The 26,584-nt window shown below is 35.5% G+C and overlaps 1 protein-coding gene across 2 annotated transcripts in view; it reads right to left on the reverse strand.

Annotated features, from left to right (window-relative positions):
* Positions 1 to 9,838: 9,838 nt before the first annotated feature.
* ELAVL2 (ELAV like RNA binding protein 2) overlaps positions 9,839 to 26,584 on the reverse strand; it is a 171,849-nt gene continuing 155,103 nt past the window's right edge. The window contains exons 5-8 of one of the 2 annotated variants that reach the window (XM_078152836.1): positions 23,817 to 23,970; positions 19,180 to 19,405; positions 12,938 to 12,976; positions 9,839 to 12,296 (exon numbers count right to left, since the gene is read on the reverse strand). In XM_078152836.1, the coding sequence (XP_078008962.1) occupies positions 11,969 to 12,296; positions 12,938 to 12,976; positions 19,180 to 19,405; positions 23,817 to 23,970 (747 nt within the window). In that variant the 3' untranslated portion in view covers positions 9,839 to 11,968. Of the gene's footprint in view, positions 12,300 to 12,937; positions 12,977 to 19,179; positions 19,406 to 23,816; positions 23,971 to 26,584 lie in introns of both variants that reach the window. The other variant, XM_020970044.2, reaches the window with a different exon arrangement.

Here is a 26,584-nt window from a genome sequence, read left to right on the forward strand (position 1 = left end):
AATGGTTGACCCTGAACACGGTGTACAAAGGCAATTTAAGGTTCAAAAAACCTGAACACAACAATAAATAAAATGAATTAAAAAGCATTTATTAAGCACATACTACCTGTGCCAACATTGTACTAAGTGTCAGAGATAAAGTTACAAAGATTGAGACAATCATTACTTTCAAGGAGCTTATATATTAATGCCTACCATAACGCAAGAAATCATAATTCCAGAAAAAATGCCCAGAATGAAGAGACAGACAGCAAAGCACTTTTTGAAAAAATAGAGAAGGGGACTGCAAGGAGGCAAAAGAGCATACCTGCATAAAGGCAGTAAGACCATGCTTCAAACTCCAAGATAAAATAGAAGTTAACCTCAAACATTTTAATAACAATGAATTTTGCAAGTGGTCAGAAGGCCTTCAAATGCAAAGGCAACAAAATCTGAAAGACATATTAATCTGTAGACATGAGAAGTAGCAGAAAAGAACAAAAATAACATATTTCAAAAAGCAAACCAAAACAAGCAGCAACCCTAACATAACTCAAAAACTGATGCCAAGTCATCAAGAAAAAAGATGGAGGCTCAACAAAAGAGGCTTTGAAGTATTCCTAAGAAAAAGAAAATAAAAGAAAAAAGAAAGCAACAAGAACCCCAAACAAAAACAATGAATGCGTGAGCAGAATATTGACTTCTTAATGCTTTAAATAACAGAAACAAAAAATTTAAAAAAGAAACACAGAAGTCAAATCAACAAGCATTCATTAAGTGCCAATTACGTGCCAGCCACTATGCTAAATATTGTAGGAGGCATAAGGGAAGAAGCAAAGGGATCATTAAGGAATAGAAAAGAACAAAAGGGCATAAGGATGTAAGAAACTTAAACAGGAGAAATAAAAAATTATGGACTAAACCTGGTAGACTTTCCTCATCACTGAACAAATGAATGAATGAATAAATAATAATTTTAATAAATTTAAGTGCTTACTATGTGCAAATTGGAGAAACTAGGTGAAGCAGTAGAGGGCTGGCTCTGAAATCAGGAAGATATCTCCCTGGGCAAGTCACTTAATCTTGTTTGTCTCAGTTTCCCTATCTGTAAAATGAGCTAAAATAGGAAATGGCAAACCACTCCAGTATCTTTGCCAAGAAAACCCCAAATGGGGTCACAAAGAGTTGGATTCAGCTGAAAAAACGACAATAAAAACAACAATGTGTAATGTACTGAGGATACAAGAAAATTTTAGGGAACACAGTTCTTGAAAAAACTGTCAAATGGTCCAGCATCAGAAATGGATATGGTTTTATAAATAAAATGATACTAAAGAAGATGCATTGTTATCTGCTTTGCTATTATATCCTCAGGATATATGACTTGCAACTGAAACCTATGTAAGTTGTTTGCCTCTATTAGAATATAAGCTCAACAAGAAGCATGGTGAAAGGCTTAAAGGGACAGAAGAAAATGAATGATGAATTATTATCTAGTCTCTGTACATTACATACAATGTCCCTTACATGCTGGCAAGTGTTGCCGAACTGTATTTTTTCCTTTCTGTTATTTTCTCCTAGAAGGGATAGCTCTCTGGAAAGGAAATATTCAAATCAATGAGGTCACAGGTCCATTTTTGAGAATCTGTGTGTGTGCCAGGGACTTTACTCAGAGAACTCAAAGGCAAGAATGAAACAGTTCTTGCCTTCAAAGAGTTTATACCCAAAAGTTGAAAAACGCAAATTGAAATATTTATCTATATATCTATATCTACATATCACACAATCAATAACTGATTTAATTCAACAATACTCCCAGCAAGTAAAAAAACAAACAAAAAACAACCTAAAGGGGATGTAACAAATTTAAGAAAAATAATAAAAATTATTTATAAGTTAACAGTGTAAGTGCCTTGGATGAGTCACAGGCATAAGGAAGACATCAAGGACCTGTGCAGGTTACTTGAAGCCCAGGTCAGACTCATCTGCTTAGGATTCAACAAGACTGCTGAGTGTCTCAGCTACAATGGTCAATATGTCATGCTGATGCACCAAATCAAATGTACAATGCAATCAAGATCAAATAACAGCAGCTAGTACAGCGTCATCCAAAGAATCATCCATTAAAACAAATCCAAATAGAGATTCTAAACGTGCACAAGGCCTCTGGTAATCTCTGCTGGAGCTTATAGTATCTAACAGCTGCAACTGTGACTGTTCTAGCTAATTGCTCCCAGCAACAAAAATAAACAATCACTACAGGATGAAAACTGTAACTCGCCAAATATTAATGGAATTTTCAGTCAGCCATCTCAAGCCTTGGTTAATTAAAAAAAAAATTATTAATGGCAAAGAGATCTCAAGTGACAGGTTTTTTTTCCCCTTTCCTTTTCTTGGGGAGGGGTGGGTAACTTGGGGGTACCAAGCACTAAAATAGCTGCTTTAAGAAAAAAAGAAAATTCTTGAAATTCAAAACTTCCAGATAGAAAATGAAATGTACCCCAAGTGTAGAAGGATTTAAAACATCTGAGGAATTTAAACTTGTGTACAACTTTTAACATATGGAGAAGAGAGTCACACTGATTGGTGCTATTTTTAAAGTGCAGTTCAACCATAAAAATAGACATTTACTCATAAGGAAGCTTGAATAGAGAACAAGTCCAATCTGTGTGTCATTGTTAAGAAAAGGGGAAAATGGGGCTGTGGCTCCTTCTAGACAGTCATTTGTGGCCTGCCTGTGATGTCACAGGAGGATCCAGGTGCACGATAATGAGTGTCTTTCAGTTTCATCCGTCTTTTGTAAAGTGCTCTCTACCATCAGACACTTTTCTGAGTGCATGCACATAAGGAGATACTATTTACCAAGACCCTCAAAGAATATCACTGCAATCAGAGACCCTATGAAGCAAGGAGGAAGGAGAAATTACTCACCCATAATTTAGATCATCATCTCCTCCTCTTCCCTCATTCAGTGGCAGAATGCTATTAACCTTACTGTAGCATAGGACAGAACAAAGATAAGATGAGAGGAGAGTTGGCTATTAGTAATGGCTACTCTCCCCCATGGAGACAGGAAAAATTGTTACCACTCACCACTGTGGACAGGGTTGCCAAACTCCATCTTCCCATACAGTGAGAAAAGGAAAGTGAAGCCCCTCCTCTCCAAAAAAACCCAAAAAACAAAAACACACAAAAAAATTCTGACTTGGAGACATAGAAGATAAGCACTTCGGGACCTCAGGGAAATTGTTATAGGATTTTCTCTTTTTACAGAGAAGGAAATTGAGGCCAGATGAGGTTAAGTAGTTTGCCCAAAGTCATATTGTCAGTAACTAGGTTCTCTGACCAAAAATCCACTCATCACATTCCCTTGTCTTTTCTCATTTATATGAAAACTACTGACCCCCTGTGGACTTCACCCTTGACCCATTTGTTACTATTGTCTTAATGGCACATTACACATATTACAAAGAATTTAAGTGTTTCTCATTTGGGGTACCTGCATGATAAAGCAAAAATAAAATGAGCCTTCTGAGGCTCTTGAACTGGCTGAGATTTACTCGTGAGGACTCTGGAGTCAATTTTTTAATTATTATAAAGCATATGTTGCCAAGAAGCTCTCAGTGAAAAGTATAACTAAATTGTTTTGGCTACTTCTGGATAATAACAATAATTAAGCCCAAAACATCTTTTCTCTATCTTTCAATGGCAACATCTTATTACAACACACAACACCAAAGAAAGAACTTCCTCTTATTTTTTCAGTGCTGGCCACTTTTTTTTTTAAGTGCAGGCTTCCCTAGAGTCAGCATAAAAAATAAATGGCACCTTAATACTATTTTAAAAAACAAAAGAAGTTTGAACATGGCAACTATAAAAGTTATGATTCACAAGGTTTAATGAGAAAATGCATTAAATGTCACTTCACACAATTTAATAAATTAGTCTATTTCCACCTCTTAAAAGTCCACCATTTTAAGACCCTGCAAATTAAGTAAAAACGAGCTTTTAATTTCCCCCATTCCTTATCATGAGATGTGTCCTTCAACTCTTGATGCTAGGTGCTAGGTAATAACCATGACAAATACAAGATGAACTTACCTGTAATGAGTCTTTAATGACTTATGCATCTAGCAAGTTTCAGAACTCTGACTGTAACAAAAAACCAAAGGGCAGAAGGTTTAGGAACACAAGCATCTCTTATTTTTAGTATTTCAGTGGTGGTGTAGCAGTGGGAGAAAAAAGGCACTTACTGGTGAAATCTCGGGCAAATTACAACCTCCCTGGGCCTCAGTTTCCTCAAGTATAAAATTAGGGGAAAAGGCTGGTCTATATGCTCTTGGAGGCCTTATCCATAGCCAAATTTGTTTAAATCCATGAGAACTAAAATTAAATAAAAATTTGTTTGGAAATATGCATGGTAAAAAATGAAGAGTCAAAGAGTTAAAATTTCTAAGCCATAGCTTTCTAAAAAGAAGTTCATTATACTTCCATGCCAAGGTAATGAAAATTTGATTTAGAAAAAGAAAAAAAACACATTTGCCCTTAGATCCAAGACAAGGCAAGTAGTTCTTGTGAACCATCCTCTGCCAATTAAAGCATGAATAAAACAGAGAGGCAGGACATTCTCTTGAAAAGAGCAATGAGTATGGAGTCAGAATATCTGGATTCAAAAGACCTTTATGACTTGGGATAAATCACACAACCAGTTTGTTTCCTCTTCTATACAATGAAGGAGTCATAATGAAGGAAGCAAGTTGGAACAGGATAGTTTTCTCAACTTCACAAGGGTCCCCAGAAGGGATGACTTCAGAAACAGGTATAGTATCATACAGGAATGTGTCTTCATAGTAACGAACCACAGAAACCCTGAACCATCTTTTAGTAGAATTGTAGATGAGCACAGACCACTTTCCACCAACAGCCCATGAAATAATTATGACCACTGTGGTCTATTTTCCAAAGAAATTCTGGCTGAAAATTTTCTTCTCCCTGTTGCATAATTTCTCATCCAACGATAAAGAATAGCTATTTTCCTAGACTCCAAAAAATAAAATAAAATGTGTGTGTATGGAGTGCATAATGTTGGGAAGACCTAAATCTATGATATTGAAAATGAATGAGAAACATTTAGGTTTTACAATTTCCCCACAGCTTCTGTGTGAGTTATGCTTGAGAAGTCTGGGTAAGAAAATAACAAAAATGAATATCTAATAATATAGCATACTTATATGCTAAGGTACCAGGAACTATATAAATGCTAAATAGGAAAACTTTATCATTATGATTTTAAATCACTTGGTCTGAAAGAAGTGAAAGCACTGAGAGCAATACATGGTTGGGTGGGGGAAGAAATGTTGCTACCTAATACAATGCTCGTCAGCCAGAAATATCTCTTGTATTAAACAGGAGGGTTGTGTTCTCTTTACACCAACATGTTATAAACCCCTGATAGCCTTTGATTTGGGATATAATCTCCACAGTGAAAATGTAGCAGCAATGGGAAGGAAGGACAAAATTTTAACTTAAGTCATAAATCCATTTTAGTTTATTTTTTCATGTATAGAGTTCCAAATTATCTAGAATTCAAAAAACCAGAAAATTCAATTAAGATTTTTCTTTATACACACACATATCCTTCATTTCTCTGTTAAAAGAAAAATTATTAAAGGTCTCATTTTATAGCCACTTCTAGGATGTGGCATAATGTCAGAATAAATTCATTCCAAAGTTTTATAGTTTTTACATCTATAGTATTCTATTATGAAAACTAACATATATAGTTCTAACACTGAGGCATGGAAAGGTCTTAAAATTCCTACTAGGTAAAAAACAGATTAAAATGGTATAGTTTTAGAAATAAGTGTATTTTATTATTACAGTATTAGTACTTTGAAACCATCATATATGTGCATCTATTTATACTTAAGTTATAGAAGGAAGCATGGCATAGTGGATAGAGGGGCAAGCACTGGAATCAGAAGATACAGGTTCAAATTCTAACTACTATCATAAGCTGCGGGAATATGGGCAAGTCACAGCCTTTCAGTACCTGCAGGCAAATTTCTAAAGATGATCAGCGTGGTACAATAAAAAGTAGGCTATATTTAAAGTCAGCTAGTTGGTTCAAATATCAGCTCTGTCATTTGTCAGTCACCTTGTGAAAGCAGGCAAGTGTCTGGGCCTCAATTTCCTCATCAGTAAAATAAAGGAGTTGGATATCAATTACAGCTGATTTACTGATCTGAATTAGTAGAGAAAATTTTTAAGGAATTCCTTACATAGATGAAATCATTGATACAGACTAAATAGATAGATAACGATGTTATATATAACACCTCACAAACTGCACCAAGAGATAGTGTCCAGTGTCATTGAGAGAGTATTAAGAGTAAAGAAACCCTAAGTTAAAGTCCCTCCTCTGAGAAATATTGGTTGTGCCACTCTAGACAAGTTAATTCCCCAAGCAAGTCTCTAAGACCATAAAATTACAAAGTGGGTATTTAATACACACTCATAAAATGGATTTTAAAAAAAAAACCCTAGAAAGAATCTAACATTTTGGTCAGATCACCTGGAGAAATTATGAGAGAATATGGACAAGAATTATACAGGAAAGAGTGGTTGTGATTTGTTTTTAAGTACCTACATCAGTGAGATTACAGACCAACCAACTTCCTGAAGTATGTATGCATGTGTGTGTTTAAGATATACCCAGAATAACAATTTTCTAAGAACTGGAACATGGAACCGTTAGATGGTACAGTGAATAAAGTGATGGGTGTGGAGTCCAAAAGACCTAAATTCAAATTCAGCTTGAGACACTTTTTAGCTAGGTGACCCTGGACAATTCACGTAGCCTCTGTTTGTCTCAATTTCTTCATCTATAAAGTGGGAACAATAATAGCACCTATCTATGTTGCAGGGTTGTTGTGAAGACCAACTGATGTAATTATAAAGTACTTAGCACAATGCCTGGCACATATATAAATGATAACATTATCATCATTATGCAGTGTTCCAAAAGTCTTACTGAAATTTTAAGCTTATTAAAACCATTCAAATTTAAAACTGCAATACAACTTTTGAGACATCCTATATAATATCGATGCTATAGTGTTTATACACACACACACACACACACACACACACACACACTTTTTTTTTCTCTCTCTCTGTTGATCTCAATCACATTAATTTGGCTAGCCTATTTCCCAAATAATCATTCTGAATAAATTTTGTTGTTCGGGGACAGCTAGGTGGTACAGTGGATAGAGCACTGTCCCTGGAGTCAGGAGGACCTGAGTTCAAATGCGGCCTCAGACACTTGACGTTTACTAGCTGGGAAAGTCATTTAACCCCATTGCCTACCCAATATATAAATAAATTTTGTTGTTTAGTCATTTACAGTCATGTCTGACTCTTTGTGATCCCTTTTGGGGTTTTCGTGACAAAGATACTGGAGTGGTTTTTCATTCCCTTCTCCATTTCTAAATATTCTGAATAAATGGGGCTTTATGTTGTATTTGATGCCACACTGGTTATTTGGTTTAGAATAGCTGTTTGATTTAACTAATTCTTAAGCTTGTCTCAAGCTCACACTAATAACTCCTGACACCGATACCAGGCTAAGAAGATCAATGAGGAAAATCTCAGATGTTCAATACAAATCTGTTTTTCAGTGGCATACTGTTATTCAAACCTATACACTTTAACTTAGGAAAGATAAGGACAAAGACTCACCTCTAACTTTGAAGAAGTGAAACAAGGTTCAGAAATAAGTGGATATATGTTATAGAATTTGGCCTATTGCTCTATCTTATTACACACAACTGGACAAACCACTGATTTCCATTTCTGGTTTTCATGAATGGGTATTTTGACAAGGTTGACTTCTAAACATTAGAGATATACTCTAAAGTAACACTTAATTTTTTCAAATGTAAAGAGTAATAGTCCTCTTTTGGGGGGGTGATTCTGGAATTCCCTGCCCTACCCCCACCTTACAGTGATCTTTTGTGGGCATGTGTTATATATTTAAATCAAAATTTTTAGAAAGACAACAGAAAAACAAAACAGGTAAATTATTGCTCTAAACTAATACATGTAAGGAACCCCTTTATAGAAACAGCCTATTAAAAATCTGGGCAAACTTCAGAATATTAAGATATTTGCATTTTAACACTTACTTCCAGGCCTTTTTTTTAAAAGTAGAAACTAAATTGGAAAAAATTTGCAACACCAATTTTTTTGTTATTATAACAATAAAAATAAGAAAGTTCTAAAGTTACTTTAGCTAAACTTGGAAAACAAACTTAAAATGTTTACTTTTAAAAATCTGGGTTATTAGATAAGAATAAAATATTCTAATTAAGGTAACAAATTTGTACCCTGTTTTTTAAAAAACTTTTTTTGCTAATTTATTGGAATGAGGACAGCCTGAACACAAGCTATTGGGATAGGGGAGGGGGGAGATTAGAATGCTTTCTCCAGTGGTTCATTCTTAAATTCTTTACTGTGTGATACATTTGCCACTGTCTGAATGAATAATCCATCAAAATATTGATCAATTACAAAGACAAGAAAATGAAATGGAGGACATTAACACTAGAAAATTTTATTATTAGATTTAGGTAATAAAAGCAGAAGAATTAAATGTTAGATAATTAGCTCCATGTTGGAGGAGAGGTAATCGTATCACTTAGCTATAATCTTTGACTACTGCCAAAGGGGGCTTTACTAAAGTCCAATGATATGAGAATGGTTTACTAAGGAGAATGCTACAACAAAATTAAATCTTTTAATACACAGATATGATTATAATCCTTAATTATCAAACCAAATTTTCCTCAATCCTAAAGGGAAAACATCCCCCCCAAAAGACATTCAAGATGCATCTTTAATAGGAGTGGTGATTATGCAACAAAAATTCGAAATAAATTTGAAATCCTAGCATCACAATTTTCATTCATGTGCAAAATATAACTAATCCTTGACATGAATGGGGGAAGGTGTGGCACTAGTTCTTCTAAAGATGGGCTCTCAATTTAGAAAGTTTGGCAATGATCTCAAACTAAGCCATTTTACTAAGACCAATATTAAAAAGAAAAGAAAAGATAAACCCTACCTCTGGAGGTCAATTAAAGCTCAACTTCTCAAGTGTATAATCTGTCTTATCCTCCCCTAAAGCAAACAGCATATTGCTCCCCTTTTAAGCAGTAAACGGAATTCCACTATAGAATGAAACATTAACACATGAAATCATCATTGCAACAGTGTTACATTTCTACAGATGGTTTTACTAGGTAATGATGGTGTGTGCTCTTATAAAATTATCCATTTGCTGATACTTAGGAAATTACTAGTCAGAGGGCCAAATTCAATTGTCTTTTCCATGTTTCATTTAAATCCACTTGCCTTGGAGACATCTGAGAATCTCACATTTGATGATACTGTTTTTAAAATAAACTTTTGGGAACATACTTTCTCAACATTTGAGAAAGCATCCCTCCACCCCACCCCTCCACCAGGTGCGTTTAAAGACCTACTCACCACACTGTTCTTTCCCTTCAACTTTGTTTATTGATGTACTGAACATGAAAAAGTACAAAGGATTCAAACACAAAAGAAAACATGTACAGCCTCTTAAATACTCAACAGAATATATTTTCTATTCCAACAGATGTGAATTAAGTCATACTGTACAACTTCAAATAAATACCAGCCTTACATTTTATTAAGTGCTCTGATAAACACCGTAAAGTGAAGCACAATTTACATGCCTTCTCATCAATGCCTTGGTTTGCTACAATAGTATAGGAAAGAAGCATGTAGCTACTGTTTTCCCATGTGGGAAATCTTATTTTTTTTTAAAAGTATATACATGTTTTTTTTTAAAGTTTTTTTTTCTTTTAATGCAGGTTAACTTTGATCATCTAAATGCACCTAAGGATATGAGAGAGTGCTAAGCCAATTGATTTCTGAATAGCATTGAGTGGGTCAGCATGAAAACCCGCTTATTCACTTTAGCACGCGCTTCACAGTATATGTACTATACTATACTGAAAATTTTATAACTACCATTTAAATAATAAAAAATAAAAACTCAAAGCAACTGCAATGATAATGTACAACTATGTTATGCATAGCACATTGCTTGTTCTAAGGGGAAGCATATGAGCATCTCAGTTTATACAAAAAGCAGGACGTAACTATAGAGTTGTCAGTGCATCCTGGAGAAGGCATTTTGCCCTCAGCTTTTTTGAAAATTTATTATAAGCTAGATGCTAATCAGAAAATATTTCGTATTTTTAAAATTTCTTCCATACATGGTAAAGACTTATTTTATTATTTCCCCAAATAGTGGTTTAAGCATCATACAAAGTTAAATTTCAATAGCATACAGGTATTTATGATTTTTGTATGAAAAATGTAAGGAAATTTGTTCAAAACCTATGGTTATACTCATTTTTTTTTACCACAAACATATTTATAAACAAAAATGTAGCATCACCATAAACAGCTGAAGCTAGACTATCTACAGACAAAATCAGCAACAAATCTGATGCATTGTAAATTCAAGTCCCCAGGACAACAGAAATGAATAAGCAAGACCTCAAGTAACCATGTTAATGCCATTTACAAAGAAAAAAAAAAAACAGATACAAAAACATTCAAAACCTGAACATCACTTGGCATGTAAGGAAGAAAAAAAAAATTAGCTGAAAGGTTCATAAACACAAGGTCTTATTTACATTACACAAAGCTCAGGTGTTAGCCTTGAACATAACTTTCAAAACACCTTCAAATATCTCCAACCCAGATCACGTCTGATGATTTGCCGCAGTACAAATCGTGTGCAACGTCTTTTTTTTTAAGACAAAACAATTCTTCAAACAATACTGCAAGTACATCACTAAACACCAAGAGCTCTATCTGAAGGGAATTCTTTAGGAAGAACAGATTTTTTCCCCCATCTCTTGGTAATTTAAATTTCTTGCCTGCTCTTATATATTCTTTTTTGTAAATTTTTATTTGTTTCAAAATCACAAATCAACGTGAGCCACCTATCACATAATAACCAGGATGATCGGACGCTCCACTGATGATTACAAAAATGAAACCAACAGTGTTCCCATTGATTCAATTTCTTTAATACAAAGATCTCCAAAGTTATTTTCCTACATCATAAATCTTTCTAAATTTTCCAACCACTGCAAATTTCCTGGTAAGTTTTAAAAGCTCACTAGGTGTCATATGAAGAGATTTCTCAAAGTATTCAAGTCAAAATATTTGTTCCAGGACCAGTAAAAAGTTTCTCCAAATTTTCTTTTTTATAAAAATAGATGCTTTTTTTTAAACCCACATCAAAGAGGCTCTTATCTCTTTGGCAAGGTACTGCTTTACGAAAAGTTCTCCAGTATTCTTACAATAAGCGTTTATAATGTAGCCCCCCCTTCCCCAACCCAAATCATAATTACAAAATAAATACTGTTTTAAACTTTATAAATAAAATGTAAACTTCAAAATACTTTTTTTCTTGAACAGACATAACAGCAATGCATTAAATGTAAACCAAACACAAAGCAAACTGGGAAAAGAACGGAAAGGAACATAACCAACTTAAGAGTTACAACACAAAGCCTCAATATTTACTCACATGTTCAAGGCAGTTACGTAAAAGAAAAGAAACTTCTCCCCTTAGCTGAAACACTTTAAAAGGTCCACCTTCTTCAAAGAAGGCAATAGAATGCAATGTGACAGGTAAAAACCCTGTACCTCTTGTCCATATTCAAACATAAAGATATTAAGAAGTTTTAATTCAAATACTAGCAATAAAAAACTCACATATTTCTTAGGATGCTAAGTAGTCATTTTATCCCCATCTCAACACTGACTTACAAAGACATTTACTAATGTATAAAGTTTCTCTTAACTTGCCTTTGTTGTATAGTTTTCATATATAAACGGACTGAGGACAATAAACTCATTAGGCTTTGTGCGTTTTGTTTGTTTTAAAGGACACCTGCAATACTCTGTCTCCCAGGCGATATCCATTCAGGCTAGCTATTGCCATGGCGGCCTCATCATAGTTTGTCATAGTCACAAATCCAAAACCTTTGCATTTATTGGTATTAAAGTCACGGATGACCTTCACGTTGGTGACAGCTCCAAAGGGCCCAAACATTTGCCACAGGATACTCTCATCTGCGTCCGGTGCCAAGTTGTACACAAAAATACACCACCCTGTTCCTGCATGCCCTGGGATATTAATTCCAGCCAAACTGGTCATTCCATCAATGGTCATTGGAGAAAACCTACTAAACAAATCAGGAAACAAAAGTGAGAACAAGAAAGGAAGCTGGTTACAGTCATCTCCCCTGTTTTCCTCCTTACAACCCAACCCTCAAAGTTCTTAGCCATCTCCCCAGCTTCCTCTGCCCTCAAACCCCAACACGCACATACACACAAATACTGAAGTTGTCGAACAAAAGATAATCTGTAGCTTGCAATAACATGCTATACAGTAGAGGTAATTTTGAATCGTAAATAGCTAAGTGAATGATTGCCAGACTCAGTGTTGAACCCTATTACCCACAACAGCCATGAACATTTTAGAGCTGATGGATGAATTAAGCAGTTTTTAAAACCCACAAACATGCTACGCCGCCGCAATGCAATACATAACAAGTAATGGTGTTTGGGTTTTTTTGGTTTGTTTTTTGAAGACTCAGTGGCACCCAATGGTATGAAAACTTCCCTTGAATCAGATATGCTTCGAAAGAAGCATTTCATTCAGTTGAACATGCAAAATAAAACCCAACACAAACCTTATGGACAAATAAAAAAGAAATAAAAAAATAAAGGTAAACCTTTTTCTCCAAAATTAAATGCAAACTAATCCAATTAGGGTGGGGACAATTATGAATATTATGAACCTAATGCGATTCTTCATTACCTCTTTACTCCATAAGCCATATTGAGCAGATTGTCCAACCTGCAAAACACACATTTAGCAAACTGTTCAGTCTTCTATTTTTTCCCCCGTGTGCTTAAGAAAGCTTGGCTTGTTACTGCCATCATCTTTGAATGCATTTTTACAGCATGTGTATGCAAAGCCTCAGAGCAGCAGTAAACACAGTGGTGACACGCATTACAGTACCTTTCATGTGACTGTGAGAACAGGTGCACATTCCCACACATCAGTGCCCATTAGCACTTCCAGCAGACATTGTTTCCTACAGAAACAACAGTTTCCGATTACTACAAGTCAGTGCAACTCTGCATGTGACACTGCGCTAGTAAGGGAAGTATCACGAGTCACCACTGTAATATTCTGGTCAAAATCCTCCAGAGAGGGGGAAAAAAAGTCTGAGACTTTACTCATCTTCCCTAAGATTTAATTGCGATTTCAACATTAACGACACCTAAAAAGAACAATTAATTTCTTCTGTTCAACCCCAAATTTAGGGATTTGAAAGGAAGACTAGTCAAGGAATGTTGCATTGTAACTACTACAGTGCCTCAAGTGAAAAGATTTTATGGTGACAGCTCATTCCTGAATAACAGACTCAGGGAGAGGAGTACACAGGGAAGAGGGACAGAGAAAAACAGAATTTCTAGAAGCTTTGGATGACTTTCACTTTACATTCCCAATTCTGGGCTGTGCTTCTGATTTTTTAAACTTAGTACCATGAAAATAGAATCTCGGGTCTGTAAGGGACCACCTAGTACAACCCCCACCCCCCATCATTTTACAAGCACGTTGAGGGCCAACTGGTCAACTGATTTTCCTATGATCACACAGCCAGTTAGTGGCAGAGCCAGAAGTAGAATTTTCACATCTCAATTTTCCTAACGTTCTTTCTACCACATCATGCTTCTTGGGGATAAAGAAAACAAATAGCTTAAAGCTTAATTAAGATTTTGGAAGTTATATGATAGAAAATGAGGAGGAAGGAAGAGCATAGACTTTGATGATAGCATTTGAGATTTTCCTTAATATCAAAGATAGGGGACTAAAATGTCATGACATTTTTTTCAATTAAATTCAAAAGCATTCCATTTAAATTTTTCTCTTTTGCTTAAATACAGCTTGTCATGATGCTTTTTACATAATTGTTTCCTCTTATTTTGTGTTTATTTTGAAGAAAAGTTCAGTATATCTCCATATCTGAAAAGGACAAAGCTAAATAAAATAAGCGACACCTCTAACCTTGATACTACTGCTATATTATCTTCCCAAATAAGATATTCAAAATCATTTCTCTAATTGATTAACCCCAATTCATTAGATTCACATTTCTGTGTTTTAAAACTGAAAAAAAGGCATGTTAAATTTTCAACCATTTGCAGAATAGGGAAGTATTCACTCTAATTCCCTGGTTGGCAAGGGGGAAAGGGAGGCCAGATTTTCAAAGCCCAGATTCAGGGACCAGACAATATACACTGCCTTCAGAAGCAACAAATGGAACTATATTTTGTTTTTTTTTTCCTCTCTATGGCTATGGAAAGCATCTTCCTGTATTCTCTGGCACAAAAGAGTAGAATTGTAGAAGAAAAATGTAAGTAATTATTCTTATTACCTTAAGGAAAGAATGAATACCTCAAAGCTACTAAGTTGTCAAAATGCATTGATTCCCACTGACTTAACTATCTAATCTAGCATGAAAGGTTTTTGTTGTTGTTGTTGCTGTTGTTAATCTGCTTAATAGATCATTAATATGACCAAAATTAGTGAGTTTGTGAAACTAACAATGGAAATATTTTTATGAGGCTGTTTCATTACATGTACCCCAATCAACTGAATTTAAGAAAGTTAAATTAATTGATACAAAAGGAATTAATCTGATGTTTGTTACCTGAGCCTCTGTTCCCTTCATCATCCAATGCATCCTTGAGATACTGGGATGACCCTGAATGCTTTTGCACCAGGGCATTGGAAAGGCTTCAAGTACTGATGCAGCTGCCAATTCTGTGTCTGCCTTTTGAGAACCAGCTTAAGGCCATGAAGGCTAATGAAAAGGATGTCTGCTATTAGATTAATTTTTTTTTTCAGGCAGAACAATGTATGTGTGTTGAGGAAGCACCTACACCAATGAAATGACATCTTTCAAAAGCTCCAAAAATGTTACCTTATTTACTAAAGTTATAAAAATTGTAGGCTCCTGCTCCTCTCAAAGAAACCTTTAAAAGCATGATTCTTCAAATGTGTGCTCTAGCTTTCAATTCACTCAAAATAGAATCTCACCATCCATATGCCACAAAGACATCTATGCCAGAGATTCCACTGTACCACTCTACTACCAAAAGCAGCACATTTAGCAACCGGCATCTTATCATAACTACCCAAATCAAGGCCATACAGAGAAAAAGCCTGCTGCGTTGTGGATCAAATCTCAATACAAAGATTCTTCTAGTCCTACTAGGTTCTATACTCCAACAGCCTAAAGTCTCTAAGTTCTGGCAAACAAGGAATCATTTACCTCATGACTTTTTGAGGGTCTTCCTAATGGTGTCTACCCCCCAAACTCCATTGCTTTAATATTGACAATACAACTCCCTAGACCACAAATGTTTCTTATTTCAATTATCTCTCCTATATTCAAATGGACAGTAACCCCATGATGCATGAAACATCCAAGTGGATGTTGATTCTCAGTGGGAAGAGGACACAGGCACTGTGGGGGAGAAGCTGCCCTAGGATCCAGAGATACCTACCCACTACCTAATAATGCATGTGCCTGGGAAACAGGTAACAGGAAATAGAGAGGCAGAAAGGGCCAAGGAACGACATAATCCCTAAGACTGGAGGAACCTAAAGCATCTTGACATACCCAATCTATCTAATGGTTTAAAAAAAAGAAAAAGAAAAAGAAAGACAACCCTGCCCTATTTTAAAAATGGAAGTTAACAGGGTGGGGAAAAGATGTTTCACATATATATCAACTTCAAAATGATTTTCTATATTAAAGGATACCAGGATTATACCATCTCCATTTCTAAATGAAATCTGTAGTTGAATGTCATGATATATTTCTAAGATAAACAGCTGGAAGCTTACTGTAGAAATATCAAGACTACTCAAAAGCCATTATAATTCCCTCCCTTCAAAAAGGGGGTGGGACGATACCACCAGCACTCCAATCAGCTGCAATTCTTATTGGCAAATTCAGTTAAAACTAAGCAGCTATTCAAAGGTTTTTAAAAGTAAATATATGGGACTAGTTTTTGTGTACACCCCCCCCAAAAAGGACATCAAACTGAAGAAAATTAAGACTGCCTTATGAGAAGATAATATGGAAAATCTAACTGAAAGTTAATTCAACTACCATTCACTATTTCTCCAGAAACTCATCCTGGGACTTGAATTAGATTTTTGATCCAATCAAATACACTTACCTTATTTTCTAAACTGTGGGCAATAAAATACTCACGTCAGGACAGTCAAGTAAATTATTCCTATTAAAAGAATTTCTTTCCTAGCTTTTCTTCAGACGACATAACAGACTAAATTGTAAATTCTCAGAGATTAAAAACATAAGCTTGAAATAGATGTTTTTCATTTTTTAAATTTAAAAAATAGAATAGTTTGTGTGGATCATGATAATTTTCTTAATGTAAAATGTTTCATTTCATTTTCACTGCTCTTAAAATTCATAAATAAAATTTTCCAACAGTTAAATATTTGAGGGTACTTTATAACCAGAAAAAGGCATTGCTCTTTTAAAAAAATCTTCTAAGTCATAGCTGCTAAAAGAGCTGTTTTTATTAAAACAAAAAACAAAGATGAAGAAAATGGAGCCTCGATACTGGGACAAGACATTTATGTACATGATATATGAAAAACAACACAAATGCTGAAGAGAACAAGTAAGCACTCAATTTGAGGATCTTGAGGAAATGACTTTTCTCATGTGATAAGGTAAACAATGAGATAAAATAAAAGTATTTCAAAAAAAAGAGAAAAATTTAAAAGTTTACAAGTTAAACGTTAAGCCCTAGGAATTCGAAGCATCTGCATGGTACCCAGTGTCTCCTTAAGCGTGTGTTAATCACTATCAGTTGTGTCTTGTCTAAGATAAGAATGTGCTGAGAGAGGTGTAAGACAGAGAAAACAGAAATAGGGTTAAGACAAGACAAGGACAAGACAACATTTCTTCCTAATGAGGGAGATAGGTAAGTTGCTCAACACAATTGATCCCTTTGTCACATGATCCTACTGTCCTTTTACACACCAGTTTAAGGTAGGGAATAACAAGTTGATCACAATTCTAACTTCTGAATTAAGGATCATAGTTGGAGTAAGGCAGAATAGAGGATTCAGCTGATTTGTAAATATATCTTTGCTCTGTAAGATCCCTAGAATCACCCCCAGGAAAAGCCCTAATTTGCCTTCCTGTCCTTTTAACTTCTACAACAAGGTGTTAATCTGACAGAAATTGTACAGGACTGTATTTTATTTTCTGATTTCTAAAATTTCTTAAGATGTACCTCTAAAGGTATCACTTTTCTGAGGAAATATCTATTAAAAAACATCTATTAAAAATAGCTTGAATGAGGAAATTCAAAAGTACCTCAAAATAATTATGTTTATCTTCTAGCAAAACTCCTAAAATTCATATTTGTAAATCTGAAAAAGATGCAGTAATCATCTTTAAAATGGGAACGATAAGATCACCTGCCCCCTAACCCAACTGTTGGGATGATAAAATCAAACATTTGTGAAGCACTTCGTAAGCCTTAAAGAGCTATATCAATGCTAACTACTATTAAAATGTGGATAAAAATATAAGGAGTCTCCCTCCCTCAATAACCCAGAACTCTGCTAAACCCTAGGTCCTTTCTCTACCCAGAAACTTCTGAATAGGGACCTTACCTGGGAAAACGGTACAAAATTCTTTCTACTGCACTCCTTCACAATGTGAGGGATTCTTCCTTTTTAATCTTACAAAAATCATTCTTTAGTTTAATGCTATGGAAAGAAATTCACTGTTCAAAATCTGACTCATAGCTATGATGCTATCAGGAATTAAAAAAAAAAACACCACCAAACTCTTTCTTTTCTTTCCCAAAAGAAAAGGCTGAGGTATAGGAAAAAGCAAACACTGAGTCATCATGTCAAAAGGCAGGTTTGGGGACCATTCTACCACTTCAAGAGGAAAAGGTCTATTTGGAAGGACTTCCCCTGTTACAAATAAAAATCAGATGTTTTTATAAACATAAGAAATAATTCTATTCTATCTCATAACTCACAAAGCATTTATTTCCATTAAGTTTTAAAAGAGAATATTAAAGCCAAGCTCCAAGAAAAGCTTAGAATGGACAATCAAAAACACTCACTAGTTTTTCCCCCTCACTCATTTCTCTCAGTCCTACATATGTATTTAAATTTAGTACTATATAATATTTCTGTATATGGGACAGCTGTTTGTGAGTATATTTTTATAACCAGCTCATCCACTCTAAAAAAGAAAAGAAAATCAATATGTACTTGTAATCAATAAAGCTAGAGTGAGGGTGGGTGGCACTATAGTTAGCAAATCCCATATGGCCAAGTGTATTCAACTTGCTCAGACAAACAGAAAATGCCTTACTCATGAAAATCACAAGGATGTCTCCATTCTTTCACAAAAAAAGATGTACATATGCAGACACGGAAACACACACACACACACACAAAGCAATCTTGGTTTAACTGTCCATTTAACATTCAGAAAGAACAAAAAATTTTGATTTTATTTATTGTTTTGGTAAATGATACTCATCAGAATCATCATTCTAATAAAAGCTTTAAAAAAATGAAAGGAAAGAACTCCAAGTCCTACCCATAGCTACAGATACAGTTATGTCTATATAAGTAGATTAATAGACTAAAGGAAAGAGGCCAAACTCAAAATAGGAAGAGGCACAAATGAATTAAAACAGCAATGGAGATTAAGTATTCTATTGGTTAAGAATGCCTAGGAACAAAGAGTGCTTTTCTTCTACCCCAGTGTCTAGAAGATGCACAATGCCCAAGTTTGTTGTCTAGTCTCTGTTCTTCCATGACACAACCTCTACACCCCACCAAAGGCAATAATGTCATTCTAAGTCTGGAATTTGAGAACCCAAGGGATATACTGCCCGTTGGAAGAAGTGGCCAGGAAGCCTTAAGTACCTTAGTGTCAATAGCTGGGCCCAAAATGAAATAAGACTTACCTAAAACGTTGAGCCTGCTGAGCTAGTGGTCCTGGATACCTTCTGTTGGGAGACTGGTATAGCTGAGAGAGAATGGCCTGATTGGTTTTTTGGCTTGGATTGTTAGCAAACTTGACAGTGATTGGCTCTGTGGCACTTGGAGGTTTCTGGCCATTTAGACCTTTGATCGCTTCTTCTGCCTCGATCCGCTTGTCAAATCGAATAAACCCTACACCCCTTGACACTCCTGTGTTGGATGGGAAGGGGAAAATACATTAATTTCCCTCCCTCAAGAGCATGTATTTTGTCTATTAAATCCCATCTACCTTTACATTTTCATATTCAAAGAAAATACAGTCTATAATACTTCTTATGTTTGCTAAGAATAAATTCGAGTAACAAAAAGCTACCTCTAGATCAAGTGAATACCAACTATTTTATTATTTACTACCTTTAAACATGTGGATCCAATGTAACAGGCCAAAAGTAGTAATAACACCAGAGTACCTTTCGGAAAGTTTGAAAGTGGCTCCTCAAAGAGTAACTGAGAAACTAACTCTTTGTTTTTCAGTTGTTTTCCAGTCGTATCTGACTCTTCATGACCCCATTTGGGGGTTTCTTGTCAAAGATATCAGAGTGCTTTGCCATTTCCTTCTCTAGTTCTTTTTACAGATGAGGAAACTTAGGCTAACATGGTTAAGTGACTTGCCCAGGGTTACACAGGTAGTAAATGTCTGAAGCCAGGATTTGAACTCAGGAAGATGAATCTTCCTGATTCCAGGCCCAACACTCTATCCACTGCACCACCTAGTTGCCGCCCCAAGAAACTAAACTAAGGCAACACAATTATTTCCCTTTTAAATAAAATAAAATAATGTTGAAAATATATACACCCTGGTAACAAAAAGGTACTTCAGGACTGATTCAGTGCCATTTAGACAAAACTATTACTTTTAAAAAATGATCCAAAAATCTGACTTTTAAAAATGTCTTCACATACTTCTTGTGTTATATTAACTGAGCAATGTATGATGGATCTCTTACCTCAGCTTCTTCAGATTAGTGGTGTTAAATTAAAGAAATCTGGGCCAATAAACCATACATAACGATTCCTAAGGGTATAAAGTGAGTTAGAAAACCCTATCATAGCATTACTTATAGTTTAATGTATTTCTATTTATTTTGGTAAACATTTCCCAATTACATTTTAATTTGGTTCAGCCACACTCAGGAATGTTGTAGACTACATGTGGCCCACTTCTGCTTTAGATTTTAAACAGTTAAGACAGATAAAAAGAATAAAACTGAAGGAAACAATATAAAAGGAAGATCACCTGAGTATGAGTGCTATAAGAATATTAACAGTTATTATCAAATTTTGTAGTTGAAATCAAAATGAGGTGCACTTTAAGGATATGCTCCCAAATCAAAGCCTATCTACTTGAACAATGCAATTGTCATTTTTGGTTAAATGAAATTGTGCTCAAATTACTTTAAGATATGAGGCAGGCCAAAATATTCTGGACATAATTATTACTGCCCTAACTGTGAAAATGAAATGAAACATTTTACATTAAGAACAGAACGCCACAAGCTCAAATTCTCTTCTTCAGCTTTTTAGCTAAGATTAAGCAATGGAGCAGTTAAACAGCTAATGTGTCCTCTCTCTGGGGATATTACTCTGCTTCCTCACAGAAGGAATAGGAACTCTTAACAGATATCATCAACTTAACTGTCTCTAAGCTATGAACTTTCAATCTTTAAGTGTCTGTCTATTTCTATTATAACCATCTATTTCATTTGGAACCTCTCTTTTTCCAAAGTAAGTTTAACACAAAACACTTATCTTCCCTAAACATGGATTCTTTATATACATGATGTTCTTTGAGTGCTCGGGGTATCTAACAACCTAATGTCATGAATGCCTTAAGAAGTGATTATTAAAAACCACTATAAAGAACTGATGATGCACATTAAACCTAATATCATTTGCTGGAAAATAATGGAAGATAAATAGAGGAAAAGAAAGATTTATCAAGATTTTACATATTTAAAATTCCAATAGCTAATTGTATGGATTGCAACTGCAACCCCTACTCTCCCCCCAGCAATGTGCTGTAAAGGTTATCATACCATGAAAAATGCTTCCCAAAATTCTACACCTTCAGACATTACAGAATTGTTCCAGTAAGCTACTGCTTTCAATATCACCAACTCTTTAGACATGTGCATGTTGTATTGAACTCCACTGACTAGGAAATACCTTGTCAAAGTGAGCATGTTTGGAGATTCTGCTGATGAGAGACAATTTTACTGGACAGAAGAACAGTCAAGAGTTGAGAAGACCTGCATTCCAGTCCTTCTTCTGATATAAGCTAGCTGTGTGACCATGAGCAAATCACTTAAGTTCTCAGCACCTGCCCTAGTAAACACTATAAACTATAAATTGCAATGCAAATCTCCATTTGGTAGGAGGAGTTTCCATACTGGGAGTTGACCAAGTCAATGAAAAACAACTCTTCTGAGAGCTAAAGATAAATGATAAAGACATGGAACAGTACCATGGAAATGTTCCACCAGTTTTGTGATTTATCGATTACTTCAGTTAACTCTTTCACAAACAGAAATTATTTTTTTTCATATTTAAAATTTAAAGTTACTATCCAGTTGGTATGAATATCTCATAACACCACCTGGTGGTAATATAATTAAGTTAGATGGGGGAGGGGGGGGAAGGGAGGGAGAGGGAGGGAGAGAAGGGGAGAAAAGGGGAGGGGGAGGGGGGAGGGGGAGAGAGAGAGAGAGAGATTAAGTCAGAGAGAGAGAGAGAGAGATATTAAGTCAGAGTGAGATACTAAGTCCCTTTAGGAAGCTAACATTCTAAAAATTTAAGTGGCGGGAAAAAAACAGCAAATGGCACTTCTTTTTATAAGGTAACACCCCCCAGAACTTATTTAATAATTAAGCAAATAAAATTCCCCCTCAAATGACACTGGGTTCTCAACTATGCCAACAGAGCACAAACTTTAGTATGTCCTACACCAAGCTGGAGAAGTTTCAAGTTAAGACCCAGTGAAAGACTGAGATTTTCGTCATCCAAAGCAGCATTAGCTGCTTGATTTTTTTTTTTTGACCATGTGTCAATCAGTATACAAACATATGGAACGGTTATGGTCTATGTCAAATGAGAAGAACACCCAAACTCAAGCTATCATGGATCATCTGAAATGCTGAGGCAAATCACTGTTTGCAGAATAAGCTAGCCTATAATCTGAATGTATTAGAGTACTCTTCATTGGACCTTGGTTAGTTGACAGAATTCAGCCTAGCTTTTCCCATATGAATACTATAAGTCATATTAAGATTTCAATTAGTAAATACTTTCCATATTAGAATTATAGTTAACTCTTTCCTTCACCAAGGACAGATTACTAGAAGAACTAAATGAAATGTACAAAATGACACATTAACTCTTACTCTAAAAGATTGTGTAAAGATTTCAGGGATTACATTTACTATTTAACCCCAGCAGCAAGAGAATGTATTTCTCACCATAACTGTGAGATATAAACAGTAATAAAGAGGATTATAAGAGAAGTAAAAGGAACCAGGAAAAGAAAATTAGACCTTGGTTTCACATGCATAACTATCAGACAATTTTCGTTTTCCCTAATAAAGTGAAACCCTGTATCCCACAGAATTTTTTTCCTAAGTCATCTACTATGGTGACCATTCTTTTCATCTAAAGAAGAGCAAACTTAAATAAGGTTATGCATAGTATGAACAAAACAAAAATAGTTATTTGGGTAGCTGTTGATAAGACTCATATCAGGCAGACTGATGTTCATATGAAGAAAGAGCACTTGTGCCAATATTTTATTCAAAATCTGTTAATCTAGAATTTTCTTTTATAGGATTTTTGGATTTAAAACCAGAAGGAACTTTAAGTCACCTAATCAAATCCCCTCATTTTACAGATAAGGAAAGAGACAAGGGACGTGAATTTAAGATGCCTGAAATAATTTTTTCTAGCTCAAAAAATAACTGAAGGTGTCAAAAAACGTCTCCCTTAAATTCTACCTCACTACTTAAAAATACATACGACCCTGCCAATTCCCATTTTGTTAAAAGTTACATTAAAGCAGACTGCATCTACTTTTAAGTGTTTAGCTCCACAACCTTGGATAACAAGCTCATGCTATGCAGAATGCACCTTGAAAACAACCCCAGTAATAACAATGACCAGTTTGGGTCCAGTGGAATCCTACCCTTGGAGGACCAGCTGTGCATTTCTGCATTAAATGTTGCTTTTTTATAGAAATAAGATTGTTTATTAGTATTTTATAAGAAGCTATTTTCACACCGCAGCTTGGAAAGGAAGATTATAGCAGCTGTAAATTTATTACAAGGCATGAAACAGGCTTCAAACCTGCACCTTCAGGGTGGAAAGGACTCAAGCTAGCTCACTACATACCACAATCTATTTTTGTCCATGCATATTTATGAACAATTCCAGCAGAAAATTGCATTTTCTGGCCCACATATACCTTTGATATGTTCTGGAGGCAAGACTGCTGTATTGGAAGACGGAATATTTCATAATCTGCCAGCCCAAGAGAGTGAAAGATACTGTACAGAGAAGCTACTTGTCTACTTACCAGTGACTTGGTCAACTAGAATACGGGAAGTAATAATTCGTCCATATTGGGAAAAGAGCTGTTCCAATTCCTTCTGGGTCATTGTTTTCGGAAGTCCACTGACATACAAATTTGCATCTCTGATTGATGCCGAACTTGGGCGAGCATAGGAAACCTTGAAAAAGGCAAGGAAAACCAAAGTAGATAGGTATGTCATTCTCACTACCCTCTTAGTAAAAGTTGAAGATATTCAAGGGGTATTCCATTTGAAGAGCATCCAAGCTCATGTTTAATCTAGTGTTAATTTGAATTATGATTGATGATAAAAATGTGGACATTAGAAATATCATGGAGGGCAGGGGGAAGCAGAGAATATCTACTTACCCACAGGGTTCAGAAAAATAGTATAATAGGTCAGCCTTTCAGAAATTCAACCTCCAATGTTATCCCCAAACATCCCTAGTTTATAATCTGTTAGTTTATTAACTTTCCTCTACAACCCGTATAATTTTTTGGGATGTTAAGTTCCATAGTTAGCCATATAACTCCTTTTACTTGTAGCCAAATGCCTCTTTCAAGCTTTTCTGGGTACCCTATAAATCTGGAATTCTTATATTCAGTCCATATTTACTATAAACATACCTTTTCAGAACAACAATCCTGCTCTCCTCCACCCCCACTCTGTCCCCCCAAGATATCAAAGAAAATGATTTTGTTTGCCTTTACTACAATCAATTGCCCTTCTCTGGCACTTCTGAGACTTTCCTGGCTTGCAGAGATAACAGGCCACTCCATGATTCTGCATGAGGTTAAGGTAACACCTTTAGCTTAGTTTCCTATATCAATGATGTCTGGCATCTTGTCCTTTTGGTTCACAAAAAACACGTCAGATCAGATGTTTTTAACCAAGAATCCATGGATCATGTATCAGGGGACACATGAATTTGGAGAGAGAAAAAATTACATCTAAGTTTGATTTCCTTTGCAACCCTATCGTTTTATTTTATGCATTTAAAAACACAGGCTTCAAATTTCCAAAGCATGACACGAACAGGACTAAGGCCCCTCTTATTAGCTCAATGTTTTCAATAAGCCTACTAAAAGACAGAAGTTGTTATCCTAGTTGTAAATGATAAGATCAGGCCCTATCACTCTTAATCTTATACATTCACACTAAAGTTTTTCTGCTATGTTAAGCACACCTACGCTAAGTCTCATGAGAATTTCCTGCCGTTTATCCCCACTGGCTTGACTCTAAGGTCTACAGGGTAGTAAAATGTGATCAGCAAATTCTGCACAAATACACCATACATCTCTTCCACATTATTATGGGGTGTGTGTGTGTGTGTGTGTGTGTTAATCCTCGACTGGGGAACCACAAAATAAACATGCTTCTTCACTCAGAACACATTGCCAATTTGTCATTACCTTTTGTTTCCTTTGTTTAAGTCAGCTCTCTATCCCTAAGACAATACTCGTTCCAACCCATTAATTTAAAAAAAAATTTAATGTGTAACATTGCTAAAGGCCTTTTTGAAAGTCTAAATTATGTCTACACACTTGCCTACATGTTTATTTAACCTTCCAAAGAATTCTAAGAGATTAGTCAGGCATGATTTCCCCTTACAGAAATAATTTTGCCTTTCCCTTCAATAGTTTAAGTATTTTGGTTGCTATCTGTTAGAAATTCTATCAGGACTCCCTATAAAACTGACACTCAGACCCAACAATTTGTACTTCCCAGACCCTTCTCTATCTAGAGGCCTTCACAGGCATGAGAAACACTGGAGAATATGATTATTTTCTGAAATGGTAGTCTTTTGCAACAGGTCACATATTTAGATTAAAAGCTGCACAACTGAATTCCTAAATACTTTTACCTATTCCTTAGACATCATGATTACCCATTTCTGGACTTCCTGAAACCAAATATTTGGTCAATAAGGTTGTATAAGCCTAGGATGATCAACACCCACCCCACGCCCCTTTTTGTTCTATGTGAAACAACATCTCTAGAGCCTCTACCAAGTACTCTAAATTACAGTTGTCCACATATTCTCCATGTTGACTGGTGGTAGTTATAGGGAGCAGGAATAATTTCGAAACTGTGTGGAGGGATGTTAAATTTCCAGTTCTGGGGAATTAAAAGAGAAGTAAGATGTACCTGCCTATATTCTCTGAAGAATGACCTGGGAGGTGGCCAAACTGGACAGTACATCCCACCCTTTCCATATTGTGATAGGTAGTCATGAATGGGATGCTGTCTATATCAGTGGAGAAGACTATCCTAAGTGTTGCGTTTTTCATACGTGCTTGTTGCTTTTGAAGGCTTGGAAAAGCTGTTTCTCCTAAATAGTCCAAACATTCCTGAAATGTCAGAGTTGAATACAAGCTCCCTGAAGGGAGGTTATCATTTTCATTTTTGTCTTTGCATATCCAATACCAATCAGCATTCAGTAGGCATATGATGCTTGCTATATTAAATCATATCAGTTGTACAGAATCCAAATCTCCCCATAATTCAGAGAATTTCCTTCTTCAAAATGAACTAAGGCTTCATAAATAGCACCCAAGTTATGCATTAAAGAAAGGGAAAGACTTTGGGATAGCATGAATAACAGCAATTACAAAAGGAGAGGGCACAAAAGGGACAGATAATGAAAAGTAGTTCACTTTAGCTTAATTTTAGAAAACATGAAAGAGTGTACATTCAGACGGTACCATTTAATCCCTTCATGGTCCAGGTCCACAATCAAGAATTTATTTTCTTCAGTAGGCAATGGGGAACT

This window comes from Phascolarctos cinereus, unplaced genomic scaffold, assembly GCF_003287225.1.
Source record: "Phascolarctos cinereus isolate Bilbo 61053 unplaced genomic scaffold, phaCin_HiC Scaffold_4;HRSCAF=312, whole genome shotgun sequence".
In the NCBI taxonomy this organism is placed as follows: Eukaryota; Metazoa; Chordata; class Mammalia; order Diprotodontia; family Phascolarctidae; genus Phascolarctos; species Phascolarctos cinereus.